The 19,068-nt window shown below is 28.0% G+C and overlaps 4 protein-coding genes across 13 annotated transcripts; 1 reads left to right on the forward strand and 3 right to left on the reverse strand.

Annotated features, from left to right (window-relative positions):
* Positions 1–3,861: 3,861 nt before the first annotated feature.
* Positions 3,862–6,757, reverse strand: LOC105253991 (glyoxalase domain-containing protein 4). The gene is given in 7 exon segments (XM_025410548.1): positions 3,862–4,147; positions 5,052–5,203; positions 5,287–5,462; positions 5,541–5,705; positions 5,933–6,124; positions 6,287–6,323; positions 6,405–6,757. Coding segments are annotated over 6 exon segments (789 nt in total). The 5' UTR covers positions 6,495–6,757; the 3' UTR covers positions 3,862–4,147; positions 5,052–5,074.
* A 1,460-nt stretch (positions 6,758–8,217) lies between these two features.
* LOC105254594 lies at positions 8,218–12,455 on the reverse strand. Of its 10 annotated transcripts, none has more exons than XM_025410545.1 (6): positions 12,337–12,455; positions 11,736–11,855; positions 11,582–11,659; positions 9,078–9,143; positions 8,535–8,607; positions 8,218–8,407 (listed from the first exon to the last, which is right to left on the reverse strand). In XM_025410545.1, exons 1-5 carry the CDS (start codon positions 12,383–12,385, stop codon positions 8,564–8,566), a joined length of 357 nt encoding a protein of 118 aa, XP_025266330.1. In that variant the 5' UTR covers positions 12,386–12,455; the 3' UTR covers positions 8,218–8,407; positions 8,535–8,563. The 10 variants fall into 10 exon arrangements, 7 of the variants coding, with proteins under 7 accessions (XP_025266330.1, XP_025266329.1, XP_025266327.1 ...); XM_025410544.1 differs by having other exon boundaries at positions 9,078–9,149; positions 12,337–12,454; XM_025410542.1 differs by lacking the exons at positions 11,582–11,659; positions 11,736–11,855; positions 12,337–12,455 and adding exons at positions 9,469–10,639; positions 10,946–11,011; positions 11,343–11,440 and having other exon boundaries at positions 8,535–8,601.
* A 401-nt stretch (positions 12,456–12,856) lies between these two features.
* LOC105254596 (RNA-binding protein NOB1) lies at positions 12,857–18,593 on the forward strand. Its single transcript, XM_011263376.3, has 8 exons — positions 12,857–13,067; positions 13,496–13,695; positions 15,637–15,917; positions 16,313–16,445; positions 16,784–16,995; positions 17,107–17,542; positions 17,640–17,974; positions 18,322–18,593. The coding sequence occupies exons 3-8, from the start codon at positions 15,738–15,740 to the stop codon at positions 18,580–18,582; spliced, it is 1,557 nt and encodes a 518-aa protein (XP_011261678.2). The 5' UTR covers positions 12,857–13,067; positions 13,496–13,695; positions 15,637–15,737; the 3' UTR covers positions 18,583–18,593.
* Positions 14,057–15,638, reverse strand: LOC105254595 (glyoxalase domain-containing protein 4). The gene is made up of 6 exons (XM_025410546.1): positions 15,426–15,638; positions 15,297–15,346; positions 14,871–15,136; positions 14,564–14,719; positions 14,302–14,477; positions 14,057–14,227 (listed from the first exon to the last, which is right to left on the reverse strand). The coding sequence occupies exons 1-6, from the start codon at positions 15,513–15,515 to the stop codon at positions 14,099–14,101; spliced, it is 867 nt and encodes a 288-aa protein (XP_025266331.1). The 5' UTR covers positions 15,516–15,638; the 3' UTR covers positions 14,057–14,098.
* Positions 18,594–19,068: the final 475 nt, after the last annotated feature.

Genomic DNA, 19,068 nt, shown 5'->3' on the forward strand with positions numbered 1-19,068 from the left:
GAAAAAAAGTTGTTAACTTAACTAAACCATTTAACTAAATTATTATCTTTTTAACTGGAATATTTAACTATTATAAATCTAACATGACATTTATTTAACTTAAATATTTCGATATTTCAATTAAAAAAATAATAATTTAGTTAAAACGATTTAGTCGAGTTAACAACTTTTTTTTCTCAGTGTACGTGTGTGTGTGAGACTTTAAAAATATACTTGGATATAAATACACTTATATTATTAAACGATTAATACATCTCGTGAGGTTTAATAAATAATTAATCTGTGTACACTGAGAAAAAAAGTTGTTAACTTAACTAAACCATTTAACTAAATTATTATCTTTTTAATTGGAATATTTAACTATTATTATACATCTAACATGACATTTATTTAACTTAAATATTTCAATATTTTAATTAAAAAAATAATAATTTAGTTAAACGGTTTAGTTGAGTTAACAACTTTTTTTTCTCAATGTACGTGTGTGTGTGAGACTTTAAAAATATACTTGGATATAAATACACTTATATTATTATACGATTAATACATCTCGTGAGGTTTAATAAATAATTAATCTGTGTACACTGAGAAAAAAAGTTGTTAACTTAACTAAACCATTTAACTAAATTATTATCTTTTTAATTGAAATATTTAACTATTATAAATCTAACATGACATTTATTTAACTTAAATATTTCGATATTTCAATTAAAAAAATAATAATTTAGTTAAACGGTTTAGTCGAGTTAACAACTTTTTTTTCTCAGTGTACGTGTGTGTGTGAGACTTTAAAAATATACTTGTATATAAATACACTTATATTATTAAACGATTAATACATCTCGTGAGGTTTAATAAATAATTAATCTGTGTACACTGAGAAAAAAAGTTGTTAACTTAACTGAACCATTTAACTAAATTATTATCTTTTTAATTGAAATATTTAACTATTATAAATCTAACATGACATTTATTTAACTTAAATATTTCGATATTTCAATTAAAAAAATAATAATTTAGTTAAACGGTTTAGTCGAGTTAACAACTTTTTTTTCTCAGTGTACGTGAGTGTGTGTGTGTGTGCGCGCGCGTGTGTGTGTGTGTGTATGACTTTAAAAATATACTTGTATATAAATACAATTCTCACATACGTCACAGTACGCGTTAAATATTTCGGCAGCGAGCTAACACGTCATTCGACCTTGTGACGTCATTTGGCCTTGTGACGTAGCGCGCTATTGTTTACATACGCGACCTCCCCTCATTCGCACGGCGACATTCCAACGGAGAAAGTAGCGATACGGACCGCTCCGTATTATCGAATTCTTTTCCTAAAGGTACGATCGCGATTAAATCGAAATATAATAATTCGACTATTACAAATGACAAATAATTAACTCTTATAATAAATGCAATTGTGGCGACGATAAATTCATCGAAACGCGATCTTTCATTATTGCAAATAAAAATTGAAGCGAAAGGGGCAAAAATTACAAATTTTCTCACAATATTCTCCGATTATTGAACTTTACGAATAATAATTATTTCTTTAACATTGCATAGAATGAAATTCGATTTCGCCCGATGTTTTAAACTTTCCTAAACTGCATGCATATATATCATATTAATTAAACGATTGCTGTATCATCAATTTACATTACTTTAATATTTTAATCTTATGATTCGCGTTATTATGCATATATTATACATCAACAAATAGAAATAGTTAATTAGTGTAAGAATTGAGTGGTGCATGATTTTGGCTTCGTTTAAAAATCGAGCGAATTATTGTAATTTTTGTGTTCCTCTCTTGCAATAATAATAAAATAATAATAATATAATAAAAATACGTATCTCGTATGATTATTTTGCGATCGGGAGTGCCGTGCAAAGTGTCTCGCGATCGTTTCTGTATATGACTGAAACATAATTAACTGAAATATAATTGTTTGTTCGCGAGTGAATACGTGACTGCTACGAGGAAACAACAAAGGATGAAACAATAAAAGAGAAGGACATCTGGAAAAGTATCGGACAGTCAGAAAGCAGGGAGAGAGCCTGAAGCAGCCAGAGACATGCGGTGAGTAATTTATAAAAATTATTTATTATTTATTATTTATATATACTATTTTTAAAATAGATATATTGCTTATTATTTTATTATCGTTTTATTTTTCGATCATTTAAATATATAATTCGAATTGAAATGCAGTAAAACAATCGAATCATAGATCTAAATAATTAACTTAACAAGAAGGTTCATAAAAGATATATTAGTTCTTTTAATAAATAATATCGTATACTTAATCTATATAAAAATGAAATATTATCTATTTATTTTTAAATATTAAATACTATAAATTTAATAGTTATATATTTTGTAAAATTTAATTAAAAGAATCTTTAAGATATTCCAAAAGAAACGAAGAACTTTTCTCAACGTAGAAAAAGTTAATTATAAACAAATTTATATTTAATTATTATAATTAATTTGTATTTAATTTTATTGGAATTTTATTATTAATTTTATTGCATTGTCAAACTCTACGCGATCTCTGTAATGATAGCTATTCACGAAATAGGTACAGTGAAAAATCAATTATTATCGAAAAGAGGCAATAATATACTTTTAAATCTAATTTAAACTTTTGATAAACGATATAAAATTTTTTTATTATGATGAGAAATCTTTATTAAAGATCATAATTGCAAATAAAAATGGAAATAACTTCACGAAGTATATTAATCGTTTAATAAATAATTAATCCGTGTGTACGTGTACGTGTGTGTGTGACTTTAAAGATGTGTGTTTAATAAATTATTAATCCGTGTGTACGTGTACGTATGTGTGTGACTTTAAAGATGTGTATTTAATAAATAAATCCGCATGTGTATTTAATAAATTAATCCGCGTGTGTGTGTGTGTGTGACTTTAAAGATATACTTGTATATAACTTTAAAAATATATATTTCCGTTATGTTAATTATCCGATTTTTATTCGATCGTTTTATTGCGCGTTCTGAATCAAATTATATTTAGATCAAATGATATCAGAGAGAATATTTATTTATTATATTAGAATTCTAAATGTGTGTGTGTGTGTACACATATATATTAGGATAGAAACGAAATAGAAATAGAAGAATAATCATTGCTCGTAAAGATTACAACAAAGTAATAATTTATAATTTTGATTCCTATCGTATAATCGAGTATCGTATTTCGAGAGCAATCAACTATTTATTAATAATAAAATTGTATATAACTTACGAATATATTCCACTTATTCCGGACGTTAATATCGCGACAACGACGAATAAACTTTTCAAAAAATTCAATTCAACTATTTCATATATGAGACAGTTCTACCAATCACTGATACAAAAAACTCGTCAATTGACCAGTTGGTGAAACTGTTTCAGTCCTGAGTATTTTCTTAAAAGAGCTGTTGGCGCACATACATGCGTGTATAATGTTTACGCGCATCACACGTTCGAACGAACTTATTAATAAATATGCTACTTATTAATAAATATGCATTTTTTATAAGGAATATAATTTATTTCACACATACATATATAAATATATTGCATATATGTAACATATATAATTAAAAGTAAAAAATAAGTACATTTTAAATAAGTACATTATTTTAAAAATAAAAATATAGATTTTAAACAAATAAGAATTTCATAAAAATTTAATTTCACATATTTGGCTAATAGAAATACTAACTTTGGCATATATGTGTCAAATAAATTATTTATTATAAAATACGCCAACGTGATAATATAAATTATCGAACTATATAATGCACTTGTATTATATGTAGTTTGATATATATATATATATAGTTATATATAGTTTGATAATTTATATCATCACGTTGGCGTTTATTTATACTATATAGAATTAGAAAATTGGAAGCGCAAGATCTATGAGGTCTCTCCCATAATATCTGAACGAATGCGTGAAAATACTGAACTTAGTTCCACCAAGAGAAACGGGGCATAGATCATTCGGTCTGGCGTAAAAACATATAGTGTATAAGGACATTTCGAGCTCGGGAAGAGTGCCAACGAATATCGTCGCATTCGGTCTGATAATATCATCCATTTTAAAGTTTAACTTCAATAACGAGGCTCTCTGAAAAAAAAAATAAATGCATTAAGTTATATGTAACATAAATTATAACTAACATTATATTTTCATTCTTGCTATATATGATGTTAAAGCTCATCACAATACATTACACGTATGTTTTATATAAATTGAGTGTACATGTGTAATTTCTACATCACATCATCTTATTGTACAGATATTAATACTATGAAAATTTCCTTAATAAAATTTTTTCTACAACCGTATCTCTACCGACATATTTGTTTTTAAAGTTAAAATTTAAGAAGCATTTTTCCTAAATAGTTATATATTTTACTATAAATTTTAACAATTTGTAATAAATATTTTCATGTTAAGGTCTTTAAAATAGATAAATTTCTTGAGATTAGATATCAAAATATATTTTTTATCGATAAAATTCTTCACAACATGAAAATAATTACTACTAATTATGTGCATATCAACATATTCCATTTTTACGAAAAGGCTTTCTATGAAAAATTATATTTTCTAGTCATCATTTTCTCTATTCCTATTAAATTGAACTTCAATAATAAATTTTTGTGTAACAACATTTAATTTAGCATGATAAGTAGAAATATATACATAAGTACTTAATATTTTCTTTTATACAATCTATTAACAAAATTTAATTTGTTTAACAAAACGAGTTTCTTATTTGCATATTTATTTTTTTTACTTAGATGTCTTGCATTATGCTTAAATATATATCTCCTTGTGATTAGTATACCATCGCCACCAATTTTTATATATAAATTTTTATATATAACATACACATATATATATATATATATATATATATATATATATATATACATATATCTAAGTTTTTATATATAAATTTTATATATAATATATATATATAAGTTTTACATATAAATTTCTTAAAAAAATAAAAAGAAAATACTGTAATATGGAAGAGAAAATTATTTATGCATTATCTGTTGTAGCAGATGCTTCCTTCTGAATAAATCTGTCCAAAATTGCTTCACTTGAATAATCTGGTACTGATGGTTGTCTAAATCCTTCATCATCCACAAAGCAGATCTCGTGTTCATCCTAGAATTATAATTATAATAATTATCAAATTTATGTAGATTGATAAAATATATTTTAGTCAACAATAGAATCTAAATACTCACTGGATCAGCAAGAATGATAACTCTTACTGAAGCTTTTCCCGGTGTATTTAAAGTTATAAGATCAGTCAAGATATTATTCCCACTTTCTTTAATAGTTTTTTGAATCATTGGTTGCTCCGAAAATGGTACGTAGAAAGCGATACGTCCATATGCTTTTGCATGATTAACCTCAGTACCTAACATAAAGAATTAAATATAATAAATTTAATAAAAAATTAAAATAATTAAATTATACATTACATTCATATACTCACCAATATCTTCAAATTCGAGCTTGGTTTGACCCTCACTATAGCCCATCAATACACTTTTATCTTTCTGATCAAATATTTTTAAATATTTTAATCCCAAAATATCCTTCCAATAGGCAATGGTGCGTTCAAGATTAGAACTGGATAAAGTAACTTTCTATACTAGATCTGTTCAAGATGATAGCACAAATTCAGAAGAGAAAATAGTTATATTGAAAATATGATTAATATAATTATAAATTAATAAAATTATAATTGTATATTCTTTGATTACAATAATAATTTTATATAATTTATATATTTTATATAAATGCTATTTATTACATACTAACAAGACAAATCAATTTATATTACATTTCTGTGATAATAAAATTGAAGTATAAATATTTTATCACCATTAGTAGGATGTTGCTCATTAATTATATGGTATTTATATCTACCAGGTGCTTGCATCACAAATTTTCCATCCTCTTCGTGAATTGGCCAATTATTGGTGCATGCTCTTTCAATAATATCAATGACAAAATGTGTATCCTCAGAGCCATATCCTATCATTGTCTTAATCCAACAATTTGCATATGGTCTATAAAAAAAAGTACAAATTATTATTAAAGTATTAATTGTTATTATATAAATAATAGTAAAAGTAGAAATTATTATTTACTTAATAATCTATAACTAATATACATGACTAATGTGTACATATGACTGTGTAATTTATTATAATCTATCATTACTCATCCATTGCATGCAGCCTCCATCTGAGAATTCCTCATGTCTCAAAACCTGTGAAAAAACAAACCGATAAATTGTAATAAACAAATTGAATTATCCCAGAAAAATGTAAAAAAAAAGACAAGAAATTACCTTCATCCCAAGAATTTCGCGATAAAATTTCGCTGTCAATCTGCGATCGGGTATCTTGAATACAAAATGTAATGCACGTTCGGTAACCATTTCTTTTTATTTTTTCTCTCTTTCTTCGGGCAAGTCTACATATATGACCAATATGATTAATTGATTCCATCTTTATATATTTATCATTATGTGCTATTAATTAAAGCCGTAGACAATTTTCAGAAATCAAAGTTGCGCGAACGTTGAACGCAGAAATGGCCATGCGCAGAAACGAATGCGCACTGGTTCGGCCGCCATGTTGGCGCGTGACTGCTACGTCACTGCTACGTCACTGCACGTCAAACGCGTCATACGGCCGCCATGTTGGCGCGTGAATCGGAGTCATACGCAGTTACACGGATCGTCGTACGTCCGCATTTTTCGCGTCTTTTAACCGTTTTTAAACGAATATCGCGAGTGAACGAGCGTCGAAAGTGTCCACGGATGATCGCGCGACTTTCATAATATGTCGGTGAAAGTGCGCGACAACTATTTTTAACAGTTCAGTGATAGCGCGATCGCGAAGATGGAGCGAAGTTGCGTCGCAATATTCGCGCCCTTGATGATGATTATCGGGTGCGAGCAAGTATCGGAAGTGCCGAATAAAGTGTCGCGCGTTCGCGTTGATGATATCGTGTGAGTTTGTGCACATCAAGATCGGAATGGGACGTCCCGAGACGAGCGAGTGGAGCGGCCTGTGGAACAGCCGGTGAACGAGTGAGTAGATTCGATTTATCATATTTGCGTGACAATTCTCGTGCTCATTCGACGCTTATCAGCATCGCGATGTCCCGAATTACGTTCGGACAAATCGGCGCCGCATCATAATTCGATGCGATGCCGTGCAATTCAAATAAAGTCGATCGTGTGAAGATGATTAGGCTAGAAGCGATTTCAAATTTATTTTGTATACGCGCAGTGCTGCACAGCCTATCTCGTAGGGCTGCCAATTGTCAAACGATAAATTTTTTTGATTTAACCTAACCTAACCTAACCTAACCTCTCAGTGTCTTTGGATATCGAATGTAAACACAAGCGAATGTTGCCTGGATTTTATCATCTTTTCAAAAAATAATATTTAATTATTTCATTAGTGTATTACATTTTATTACGTAGTATATTAATCGTATTAAATGTGCGACGTACAGTTTTACACATTTTAATGAGGAGCATATAATGTAATTGGTTAGGTTAGATTAAATTAAAACAAGCTGCTGTGATTCATTTAACGTAATAGGATTAATTTGACGAATGTGCAGCTATTGAAGTTACATGATATTTGTGCACACATTTTTAAGGTAATCATGAGTGTTTTATCTCATCTTGATCATATGAAATTAAAATATAAAATATTTATGTATTTCACATTAACGTTATTCATTACAAATACTATATTACTTTTCTTATATCTCAATCATATTTCATCGATGAAGCTTTTCATATATCGCAGACAATATGATACTGTGTGTGGAATTTTACACAGGTAATACATGGCACAAAAATAATTTGCTCTCAAGTATTGTACGCATTTCTCAAAAATAAATCAAATTAAATTATTTTCAGGATCCAAAAATCACTACATTGGATTGTATTTTATTGTAACTGCGATATTATCACCTTTTAATATGTGTGCGCAGTATTACATACATAAAATATATAAATTTATTTGAAACTGAAATCTTTATCTTATTTATAATATTTATGATATTATAAAAGAAAATTGCAAACTCTAATGAAACAGAGCGGTGGAATAATTGGTAGATACTTATGCTGGTCTACAATATTTATCCTTTTTTCAACATTAAACTTTTAGTGCTTTTTTTATTATACAGATGTTATCTGTAAATATAGTACTTGTAATGTTGTTTCTGTATCACTGTAAGCACACAAAAATAATAGCATTTTACGATACAGCTTTTTGTTTATTTTCTGTTGTAAAATCTGGTTTTCCTACTTGACTCCCAGGATAAATACTTAAAAAAACAAAATATAATATAAACACATTATTTTTTATATACATAACAGAGAGAGAAAGAATAAAAGTACACATAAAACAAAAAATATATTTTTAGAATATGCTAAAAAAGTTATTTTGTATACCTGCAATGCCATATGGTTCTGATAGTTCATTAGATGAAACGTGCTATTGTTGGAGAATCAAGCCAATCTGAAACTTGAAGATAATGGTGAGTATATGGATATAATGTATAATTTAATTATTTTAATTTTTTATTAAATTTATTATTATTATATTTAATTCTGTGCAAAGAAAAGATATTCATATCACATACTGTTCAAGGAAACATTTCATAATTACTACACATATTTACTATCCCTTACAAGGTCTAGTAGCGCCTCCTCGTTACAGTAAGTATAGTAATAAAATGTAGTATAAACACATTATTTTTTATATACGTAACAGAGAGAGAAAGAATAAAAGTACACATACAAAGAAGCAAATATGTAATATTTTAGAAGATAATGCCTAATAAAATCATTATTTTTATGAAATAATGTAAAAAAAAAAAAAAAAAAAAAAAAAAAAAAAAAAAAAAAAAAAAAAAAAAAAAAAAAAAAAAAAAAAAAAAAAAAAAAAAAAAAAAAAAAAAAAAAAAAAAAAAATAAAAATATTATTTTGTATACCTTCAATGCCATACGGTTTTGATAGTCCATTAGATGAACGTGCTTTTGATAGAGGATCAAGCCAATCTGGAACTTGAAGATATTAATAAGTATACAGGGTGCGGCGTGGAAACCTGAAAGATGTTAAAACGGCGAAGCGCGCTCTGTAGGCGAGATATCGAACTCGTTCGACCGAGGTTCGAAAGAGGAAGAACAGACTAGAGGTTTGTTTTTTATTCCTGCACTGCTGCACTAGTGCAATTAGTTAGAGTGAAAGAAAGTATGTTTGTCTCTTTCTAACTTATTGCACTAGTGCAGCAGTGCAGGAATAAAAAACAGACCCAATATTTTGGTCATATAGTTTATTTACATAACTTTGTTGTTTTAAAAATAATATCAGACAAATGATTACCCTTATTTTTTACACAATTTTCGAGACGTTTCACAAAACTATCGTACACTTTTTCCAACATTGACTTCGGAATTGCGGCCGCATGTCGTCGAATTTCAGTCTTGAGTTCTTCCAAGTCTTTCGGCTTCGTTTCGTAAACTCTGGACTTCAAATACCCCCACAAAAAAAAATCACAAACTGATAAATCGGGCGAGCGTGGCGGCCAGGAGAGAGACGCAGTTCTCGAAATTAAGCGGTTACCAAACATCTTTCTCAAAACAGTCATCGTTTCATTCGCCGTATGGCAAGGCGCCCCATCCTGCTGAAACCATGTTCGACTCAGTTTCTTCTTCTTCGTCAATTCCCGCCGAACGAAGTTCGTTAACAACTCTCGGTAGCGTTCCCCGTTTACCATTCCACCGAAAAAAAACGGACCGATGACGCCCCACTTGGAAACGCCCATCCAGACGGTAACCTTGGGAGAGTGAAGGGGTTTCTCGTTGATGACACGCGGGTTCTCGTCACTCCAGTAACGAACATTTTGCTTATTCACATCACCGTTTAAATAAAAATGTGCTTCGTCTGTTATCATGATGTCTTCGAGTGGAACTTCTCTGCTCTTGATTTTTTGCAACATCGTTCGACTGAATTGGATTCGTTCCTTATGATCGGCGACTTTGAGCTGTTGGGTGTACATAATTTTATATGGATGAAAATTCAAGTCTTCATGAAGAATCCGCCTCAAGGTTCGATCCGATATCTTCAAATTTTGCGCGTGCAAACGAGCGGATCGACTCGGACTGTTTTCCAAACTGAGACGAACTTTTGCGATCGTTGGGGAGGTTCGGACGGTCAAGGGAGGGCCGGGAGGTTTCTTTTTTAACACAGAACCTGTCTCACGAAAATTTTTAACCCATAACCTCAAGGTATTGTCAGAAAAAACTGGTTTGGTACGCGCAATTTGAAATTTTTTACGAAACTCACGAACAGTTACCGTGTACGAATTGTTACGAAAAAACCGCTCTACAGCGAACGCGCGATGCTCGGCACTCCAGCCACCCATGGTGCTCGTTGACTAACTGAAAAATATTGTCTGTTCTTCCTCTTTCGAACCTCGGTCGAACGAGTTCGATATCTCGCCTACAGAGCGCGCTTCGCCGTTTTAACATCTTTCAGGTTTCCACGCCGCACCCTGTATGAATATAATGTATAATTTAATTATTTTAATTTTTTATTAAATTTATTATTATTATATTTAATTCTGTGCAAAGAAAAGATATTCATATCACATACTGTTCAAGAAAACATTTCATAATTACTACACATATTTGCTATCACTTACAAGGTCTAGCGCCTCCTCGTTACAGTAAGTATAGTAATAAAATGTAGTATAAACACATTATTTTTTATATACGTAACAGAGAGAGAAAGAATAAAAGTACACATAAAACAAAAAAAACATATTTTTAGAATATGCTAAAAAAGTTATTTTGTATACCTGCCATGCCTAATGGTCCTGATTGTTTATTAGATAAACGTGCTTCTGTTGAAGGATAAAGCCAATCTGGAACATGAAGATATTGGTGATTATATGAATATAATGTATAATTTGATTATTTTAATTTTTTATTAAATTTATTATTATTATATTTAATTCTGTGCAAAGAAAAGATATTCATATCACATACTGTTCAAGAAAACATTTCATAATTACTACACATATTTGCTATCACTTACAAGGTCTAGTAGCGCCTCCTCGTTACAGTAAGTATAGTAATAAAATGTAGTATAAACACATTATTTTTTATATACGTAACAGAGAGAGAAAGAATAAAAGTACACATAAAATAAAAAAACATATTTTTAGAATATGCTAAAAAAGTTATTTTGTATACCTGCCATGCCTAATGGTCCTGATTGTTTATTAGATAAACGTGCTTCTGTTGAAGGATAAAGCCAATCTGGAACATGAAGATATTGGTGATTATATGAATATAATGTATAATTTGATTATTTTAATTTTTTATTAAATTTATTATTATTATATTTAATTCTGTGCAAAGAAAAGATATTCATATCACATACTGTTCAAGGAAACATTTCATAATTACTACACATATTTGCTATCACTTACAAGGTGTAATAGTGCTTTCATCAAGTGGGATAGATGTGGTGGACGTGTATTTATGATGCCGATGATGCTTTTTATCACCTGTAATTTTTAATGTCACACGTTATATATCATCATTCTATTATACTTGCCACACATACTCATGTTATGTACTCACGTGATGAAGATCCATTCGAGCGGGATCTATGTCTAGAACCTCCTGATGAACCTCGTGACGATGATCTTCTCGAGGAACCTCGTGAGCCTCGTGAAAACTTCCGAAATGCGATTACATCAGCTAAGAAGAAAATATGTTCATGTTTACAATAAATTCACGTGAACATTATTATTGAGAAAAAGTTATGATATATATTAACAAGCTATAAGATATTTTTGCGAGTTGTAAAAAAAAAAAAAAAAAAAAAAAAAAAAAAAATATATATAACAAGCTATAAGATATTTTTGCGAGTTGTGAAAAGATATTTTTTGGATGCTAAAAAAAGTCATTTTATACCTGCATTGCCATATGATGTCGATGATTGACCAGATGATTGTACATTTGTCGTGCAAAACTTATTTGAGATAATATATGCAAAAATGATCATTAATACAATGATGATGAATTAGTATCATTAGTATAGTATAAAATAATATTCTTCGTAAATTTCATGTTTCAGAAAGAGAGAGAGGAACAAGCATATTTATGATAAATTTGCTGCGACTCATGTATAATAATAGAATTATTTATTATACATAAAAATATATATTTTTATACTTACCAACAATAACAGTTAAAAGAAAGAAAAGTATCAAAATTCGAATTTCCATTGCTATTATATGGGAGCGACGATAAACAATGATAAACTGAAACTGAAATCCTTAAATGCTAGAATGATGAATATATATGTTTTATATTGTGTTTATTATTTCCCCTCTCCTCAGTATTTGTATTACGTCTTTCTTGAAATGATAAAAGCTAAAAAATTATGTTGATCTTTTGATCATCAATTAATACAACTAAATATTTTCAGTATAATCAAAACTGATAAATGCTGATATATCGCTGATATATGCTTTATGTTACATATCAACATATTCCATTTTTACGAAAAGGCTTTCTATGAAAAATTATATTTTCTAGTCATCATTTTCTCTATTCCTATTAAATTGAACTTCAATAATAAACAAGATAAGAAAACTGGCATGTAACATGAAACCGCATACATCAGCGATATATCAGCATTTATCAGTTTTGATTATACTGAAAATATTTAGTTGTATTAATTGATGATCAAAAGATCAACATAATTTTTTAGCTTTTATCATTTCAAGAAAGACGTAATACAAATACTGAGGAGAGGGGAAATAATAAACACAATATAAAACATATATATTCATTCCAGCATTTAAGCATTTCAGTTTTAGTTTATCATTGTTTATCATCGCTCCCATATAATAGCAATGGAAATTCGAATTTTGCTACTTTTCTTTCTTTTAACTGTTCTTGCTGGTAAGTACAAAAATATATATTTTTATGTATAATAAATAATTCTATTATTATACATGAGTCGCAGCAAATTTATCATAAATATGCTTGTTCATTAATATGCTTGTTCCTTTTTCTCTTTCTGAAACGTGAAACTTTTATGAAGAATATTATTTTATACTATACTAATGATACTAATTCAGCATCATTGTATTAATGATCATTTTTGCATATATCATCTCAAATAAGCTTTGCACGACAAATGTACAATCATCTGATCAATCATCGACATCATGGCAATGCAGGTCATAAAATGACTTTTTTTTTAGCATCAAAAATATCTTTTCACAACTCGCGCAATATATCTTAGCTTGTTAATATATATCATAACTTTTTCTCAATAATAATGTTCATGTGAATTTATTGTAAACATGAACATATTTTCTTCTTAGCTGATGTAATCGCATTTCGGAAGTCTTCACGAGGCTCACGAGTTTCCTCGGGAAGATCGTCTTCACAGAGTTCACCATCACGAGGTTCACCATCACGGGGTTCGCATATTGAATCAAATTCCGAACATAAAAGTTCATCGTCTGGACATAGGATAGGATCCAATTCGACTGGAACTTCATCAAATGAGTACATAACATGAGTATGTGTGGCAAGTATAATAGAATGATGATATATAACGTGTGACATTAAAAATTACTTCCTTTCGATTTAGTTCAATAATAAATTTTTGTGTAACAACATTTAATTTAGCATGATAAGTATAAATATATACATAAGTACTTAATATTTTGTCTTTCATAGAATCTATTACAAAAAATATAATTTGTTTCACAAAACGAGTTTCTTGTTTGCATATTTACATTTTTTTTACTTAGATGTCTTGCATTATGCTTAAATATAAATCTCCTTGTGATTAGCATTCCATCACCACTAATTTTTATATATATAAATTTTTATATATAACATATATATATATAAGTTTTACATATAAATTTCTTTAAAAAAATAAAAAGAAAATACTGTAATATGGAAGAGAAAATTATTTATGCATTATCTGTTGTAGCAGATGCTTCCTTCTGAATAAATCTGTCCAAAATTGCTTCACTTGGGTAATCTGGTACTGATAGTTGTCTAAATCCTTCATCATCCACAAAGCAGATCTCATGTCCATCCTAGAAACATAATTATTAAATTTATGTAGATTGATAAAATATATTTTAGTTAACAATAGAATCTAACTACTCACTGGATCAGCAAGAATGATAACTCTTACTGAAGCTTTTCCCGGTGTATCTAAAGTTATAAGATCAGTCAAGATTTTATTCCCACTTTCTTTAATAGTTTTTTGAATCATTGGTTGCTCCGAAAATGGTACAGAGAAAGCGATACGTCCGTATGCTTTTGCATGATTAACCTCAGTACCTAACATACAGAATTAAATATAATAATAAATTTAATAAAAAATTAAAATAATTAAATTATTACATACATTATATTCATATACTCACCAATATCTTCAAATTCGAGCTTGGTTTGATCCTCACTATAGCCCATCAATACACTTTTATCTTTCTGATCAAATATCTTTAATCCCAAAATATCCTTCCAATAGGCAATGGTGCGTTCAAGATTAGAACTGGATAAAGTAACTTTCTCTACTGGATCTGTTCAAGATGATAGCACAAATTCAGAAGAGAAAATAGTTATATTGAAAATATAATTAATATAAATTAATGTTATTTATTATATACTAACAAGACAAATCAATTTATGTTACATTTCTGTGATAATAAAATTGAAAAATAAATATTTTACCACCATTAGTAGGACGTTGCTCATTAATTACGTGATATTTATATCCACCAGGTGCTTGCATCACAAATTTTCCATCCTCTTCGTGAATTGGCCAATTATTGGTGCGTGCTCTTTCAATGATATCTTTCGAACGAATAGTGATGGCTCTAAAATCATTTCCAGTTTCATATTCCTTGATTCCATAATTATATGTTAATTCAATGACAAAATGTGTATCCTCAGGGCCATATCCTATCATTGTCTTACTCCAACGATTTGCATATGGTCTATAAAAAAAAAGTAAAAATTATTATTAAATAGTATTAATTGTTATTATATAAATAATAATAAAAGTAGAAATTATTATTTACTTAATAATCTATGACTAATATACATGACTAATATACATATGACTAGTGTAATTTATTATAATCTATCATTACTGACCCATTGCACGCAGCCTCACATCCATCTGAGAATTCCTCGTGTCTCAAAACCTGTGAAAAAACAAACCTATAAATTGTAATAAACAAATTGAATTATCAGAAAAATGCAAAAAAAAAGACAAGAAATTACCTTCATCCCAAGAATTTCGCGATAAAATTTCGCCGTCAATCTGCGATCGGGTATCTTGAATACAAAATGTAATGTACGTCCGGTAACCATTTCTTTTTTTTTTTTGGTGTACTTTTGTCCTAATCAAGACTCAAGATACAATTTCCAAAGTAATATCTCGTAATTCCTTTATTTGCTTTATGATTTTAAATCCCCTCAAAATTTTATTCAGACACCCAACACGCATGAACTTGACAGGGAGAAGAATGAGAAGTGTCACGATTATCCCTGAAAGCAATATCGCCCTCTATCGACATAAAAACACTTTAGGGCATGTTTTCAACGAACCCATGGCTGACCATCTTTAATAGTATTTTATCGATGACAAAAACAAACATTTTTCTTTCCACGTGTGGAAATTGGAAATATCTTGAAGATATCATGGATAATAAAAATAAGATACAATATTTAATCGTTGACACGAGTGCTTTTATAAGAAATGCTCCTTTGCAGGTATTTATTGAATAAATTAAACATATATTTATAAATCCACATAAATGAGTATATTGTTTATTTTAATTACGAGGTTATGCGTATAAACTATTTTATATGTATATTAATAAATATAATATATAATATTATATTTATTAATATACATATAAAATATATATATAATATTACTTATAAAATATATATATAATATTAGTCATATATATTAAAATACATATATAATATTATATATGAATATTAATAAATATATAATCGATTTAATTTTATTTAAAAAATAGATGTATAATAATGTATAATAAAAATAAATGTATAGTAAAAAATAATGTATAATAAAAAATAAATGTATGAAAATATGTTCTAGTTTTATAACGTTTTTTAAATATTAAAAATATTTTTAGGATATTGGAGTCAACATTTTGACAGAACAAGCTGTTGTCGATGAAATCACGAGCAAGAGGCAGTTGAGAAGACTAGTTGTTCTACCATATGATTTGAAAGTTCAAGAAGCTTTCAGTGAAAATATAAAATTTGGTAATTGAAGCTCTTTAAACATATCATTTGCTAAAAATATATACAACAAAATATGCAGTTGTTCATGTATTCAATCATTTTTTCATTTTAAAAATATTTTTTTTATGTTTAAAAACTAAATTGCTGGTATGGGAGACGAAATTAATATGTTTCACTAGTGATAAATATATAACAGCATATTTGATAATGCATTTTGTATTGTTTATGTCATATTGATACATTTCTATATGTTTTTTTATTTATTATTTTATTTATTATTTATTTTATTATTTTATTTATATTTTTATATCATTTTATTTGATCATTCTGACATTAACATATCTGGAATATATTTACAGTGACTGAATTTTCTAAGAAAAGTGGCGATTATACCAGCTTGTCGGCTACAGACATCAAAGTTATTGCACTCACTTATCAGTTGGAAAAAGAAAAAGTTGGGACAGCACATTTAAAAGATGCTCCAACAATTAGGACTATTGCACCTACTGAAGATAAGCAAAATGGGGATGATCTTAAATTACCAATTGGTTTTTACATGCCGAAGAAAACAGTAAGATATTTTTATACACTTTTGTATATAACTTTTTAAGATAAATTTTTAGGATAAATTTTGTATATAATGCAATAATTTTTCTTATTACTATTTATGTTCTATATTTAGGAAAAGACAGAATTAGATGAAGATAATGATACAGAGGCTTCTATGAATAATGCAGAAAAAACAGATTTTAAAGAAAATATTACACACATACAGATTACAGGAAAATCAATTGTGAATGATACAATAAACGACATAGAGATGCAAGAGCAATTATCTGATACATCGTCGAATGAAATCGAGTCAGATTATGAAACTGCAATATCAGATATTGATGAAGACAGTGAACCAGAACCAATAACTTTAACTGAAAAATTTGCTAAATTGAATTGTAATCCAACAGATTTAAAAGTTGGTGAGAAAAAATACGCTATGGACGATATTCTTGTTCCACTTAATACAGCAACATCTAAAAGTGAAGAAAGTGACATAGATTTGATCGAGGATGAAGATGATGAAAATGATGACGATGACGATGACGGGAATTGGATCACACCAGGTAAATTAAAATTATAATTTGTTAAAATCTGATTAAGATGGATCAGTAAAATCCACTCATATATTTGTGAATATTAATATCTATAAATTTATTTTAGCAAACATTGCCAATGTAAAAAAGCAAATGGATTCGGAGATTCTCGAGGAAAAGACCGCTACTGTCGCGTGCTTAACGATGGATTTTGCGATGCAAAATGTGCTCATGCAAATGGGACTGAATGTAGTTGCATTAGATGGCAGAGTGATTAAACAGATGCGAACGTTTATATTTAGATGCTATGCTTGTTTTAAGACTACTAGTGTCATGACAAAGATTTTCTGCCCGCATTGTGGTAATAAGACACTGAAAAAGGTAGAAGTCACGTTAGATGAAAATGGAAAACAACAAATCCATATAAATTTTCGGAGACCTCTCTCAGCCAAAGGAAAGAGGGTATGTGTGCTTATTATATTACTATATTAATATTATTATTATTAGTATTAATTATTATTATTAATTAATTATTATTAATTACTATATATATTTACTATATTATATTATTATTAATTACTATATTAATTCTAATAATATTATTATTATATTATATTATTATTATTAATTAATATTACTATATTAATTCTAATAATATTATTATATTATATTATTATTATATTATTATTAATATTATTATTATTATTAATTATTATTATTATATTAATTCTTAATATAATTAATTCTTACATTTAATTTCACACACACACACACATGTGCGATAAAAATGAAAATCGAAATTTTTTTAGTTCCCATTACCGATGCCAAAAGGTGGAAAGCACGCAAACAATCCCATTTTGTGCGAGGATCAACCAATGCCAGAGCAACGTACGTCGCGTTTGGCGCGCACCAAGAACAATCCCCTCGATGACGATTATATAGCTGGATATTCTCCATTCGTTATGCGCGATATAAATTCTAAGTCGGCTATGTTAGGTATAAGACCGGACGGTGCTGTCAAATACTGGATGAAAAGAAACCCTAATGAATCTAGAAAGAGACGAAAATAAAAACGATTGATTATTAAATCAATTTGACTTACTTGAGTTATTATTTAAATACTTTATTATTTGAGAAAAAAATTTTTTATTTGTGAAGCTTCCTCTTTCCATATATTTATATATAATATATAAATCTTATAATTATATATATATATATATATATATATATATATATATATATACAATAAATTTATATATTTATGTTACATAGTTTTCTCTCTTTCCATATATTTATATATAATATATAAATCTTGTAATTAAATATATATATATATATAATAAATTTATATATTTTATATATTTATATTATATATTTCATTATTTATATTTATATTATATATTTTATTTATTTATATATTTATATTTATTTATATTTATTATATATTTATATAAATATAAATTATATATTTATATTTGTATATATATATAAATCTTATAATCATAAATTATATAAAATTAATGCAAGTTATAAGATTTATATATAATACATAAATC

Source organism: Camponotus floridanus, unplaced genomic scaffold (genome assembly GCF_003227725.1).
Source record: "Camponotus floridanus strain SB8 unplaced genomic scaffold, Cflo_v7.5 scaffold32, whole genome shotgun sequence".
Classification (NCBI taxonomy): domain Eukaryota; kingdom Metazoa; phylum Arthropoda; class Insecta; order Hymenoptera; family Formicidae; genus Camponotus; species Camponotus floridanus.

Excerpts from the sequence above, each read along its gene's own strand:
- LOC105254595 (XM_025410546.1), bottom strand. The coding sequence starts at position 15,515 with ATGGTTACCGGACGTACATTACATTTTGTATTCAAGATACCCGATCGC. Across the intron at positions 14,720-14,870 it reads GCAACGTCCTACTAATGGTG|ATCCAGTAGAGAAAGTTACT; the intron begins GTAAAATATTTA and ends CATCTTGAACAG. Across the intron at positions 14,478-14,563 it reads GCTCGAATTTGAAGATATTG|GTACTGAGGTTAATCATGCA; the intron begins GTGAGTATATGA and ends TCTGTATGTTAG.
- LOC105254596 (XM_011263376.3), top strand. The coding sequence starts at position 15,738 with ATGTTTTCAACGAACCCATGGCTGACCATCTTTAATAGTATTTTATCG. Across the intron at positions 16,446-16,783 it reads CAGTGAAAATATAAAATTTG|TGACTGAATTTTCTAAGAAA; the intron begins GTAATTGAAGCT and ends ATATATTTACAG. Across the intron at positions 16,996-17,106 it reads TTTACATGCCGAAGAAAACA|GAAAAGACAGAATTAGATGA; the intron begins GTAAGATATTTT and ends TTCTATATTTAG.
- LOC105254594 (XM_025410539.1), bottom strand. The coding sequence starts at position 10,510 with ATGGGTGGCTGGAGTGCCGAGCATCGCGCGTTCGCTGTAGAGCGGTTT. Across the intron at positions 9,150-9,468 it reads AAATTGTGTAAAAAATAAGG|TTCCAGATTGGCTTGATCCT; the intron begins GTAATCATTTGT and ends AATATCTTCAAG. Across the intron at positions 8,608-9,077 it reads AAAACCGTATGGCATTGAAG|TTTCAGATTGGCTTGATTCT; the intron begins GTATACAAAATA and ends ATTATCTTCAAG.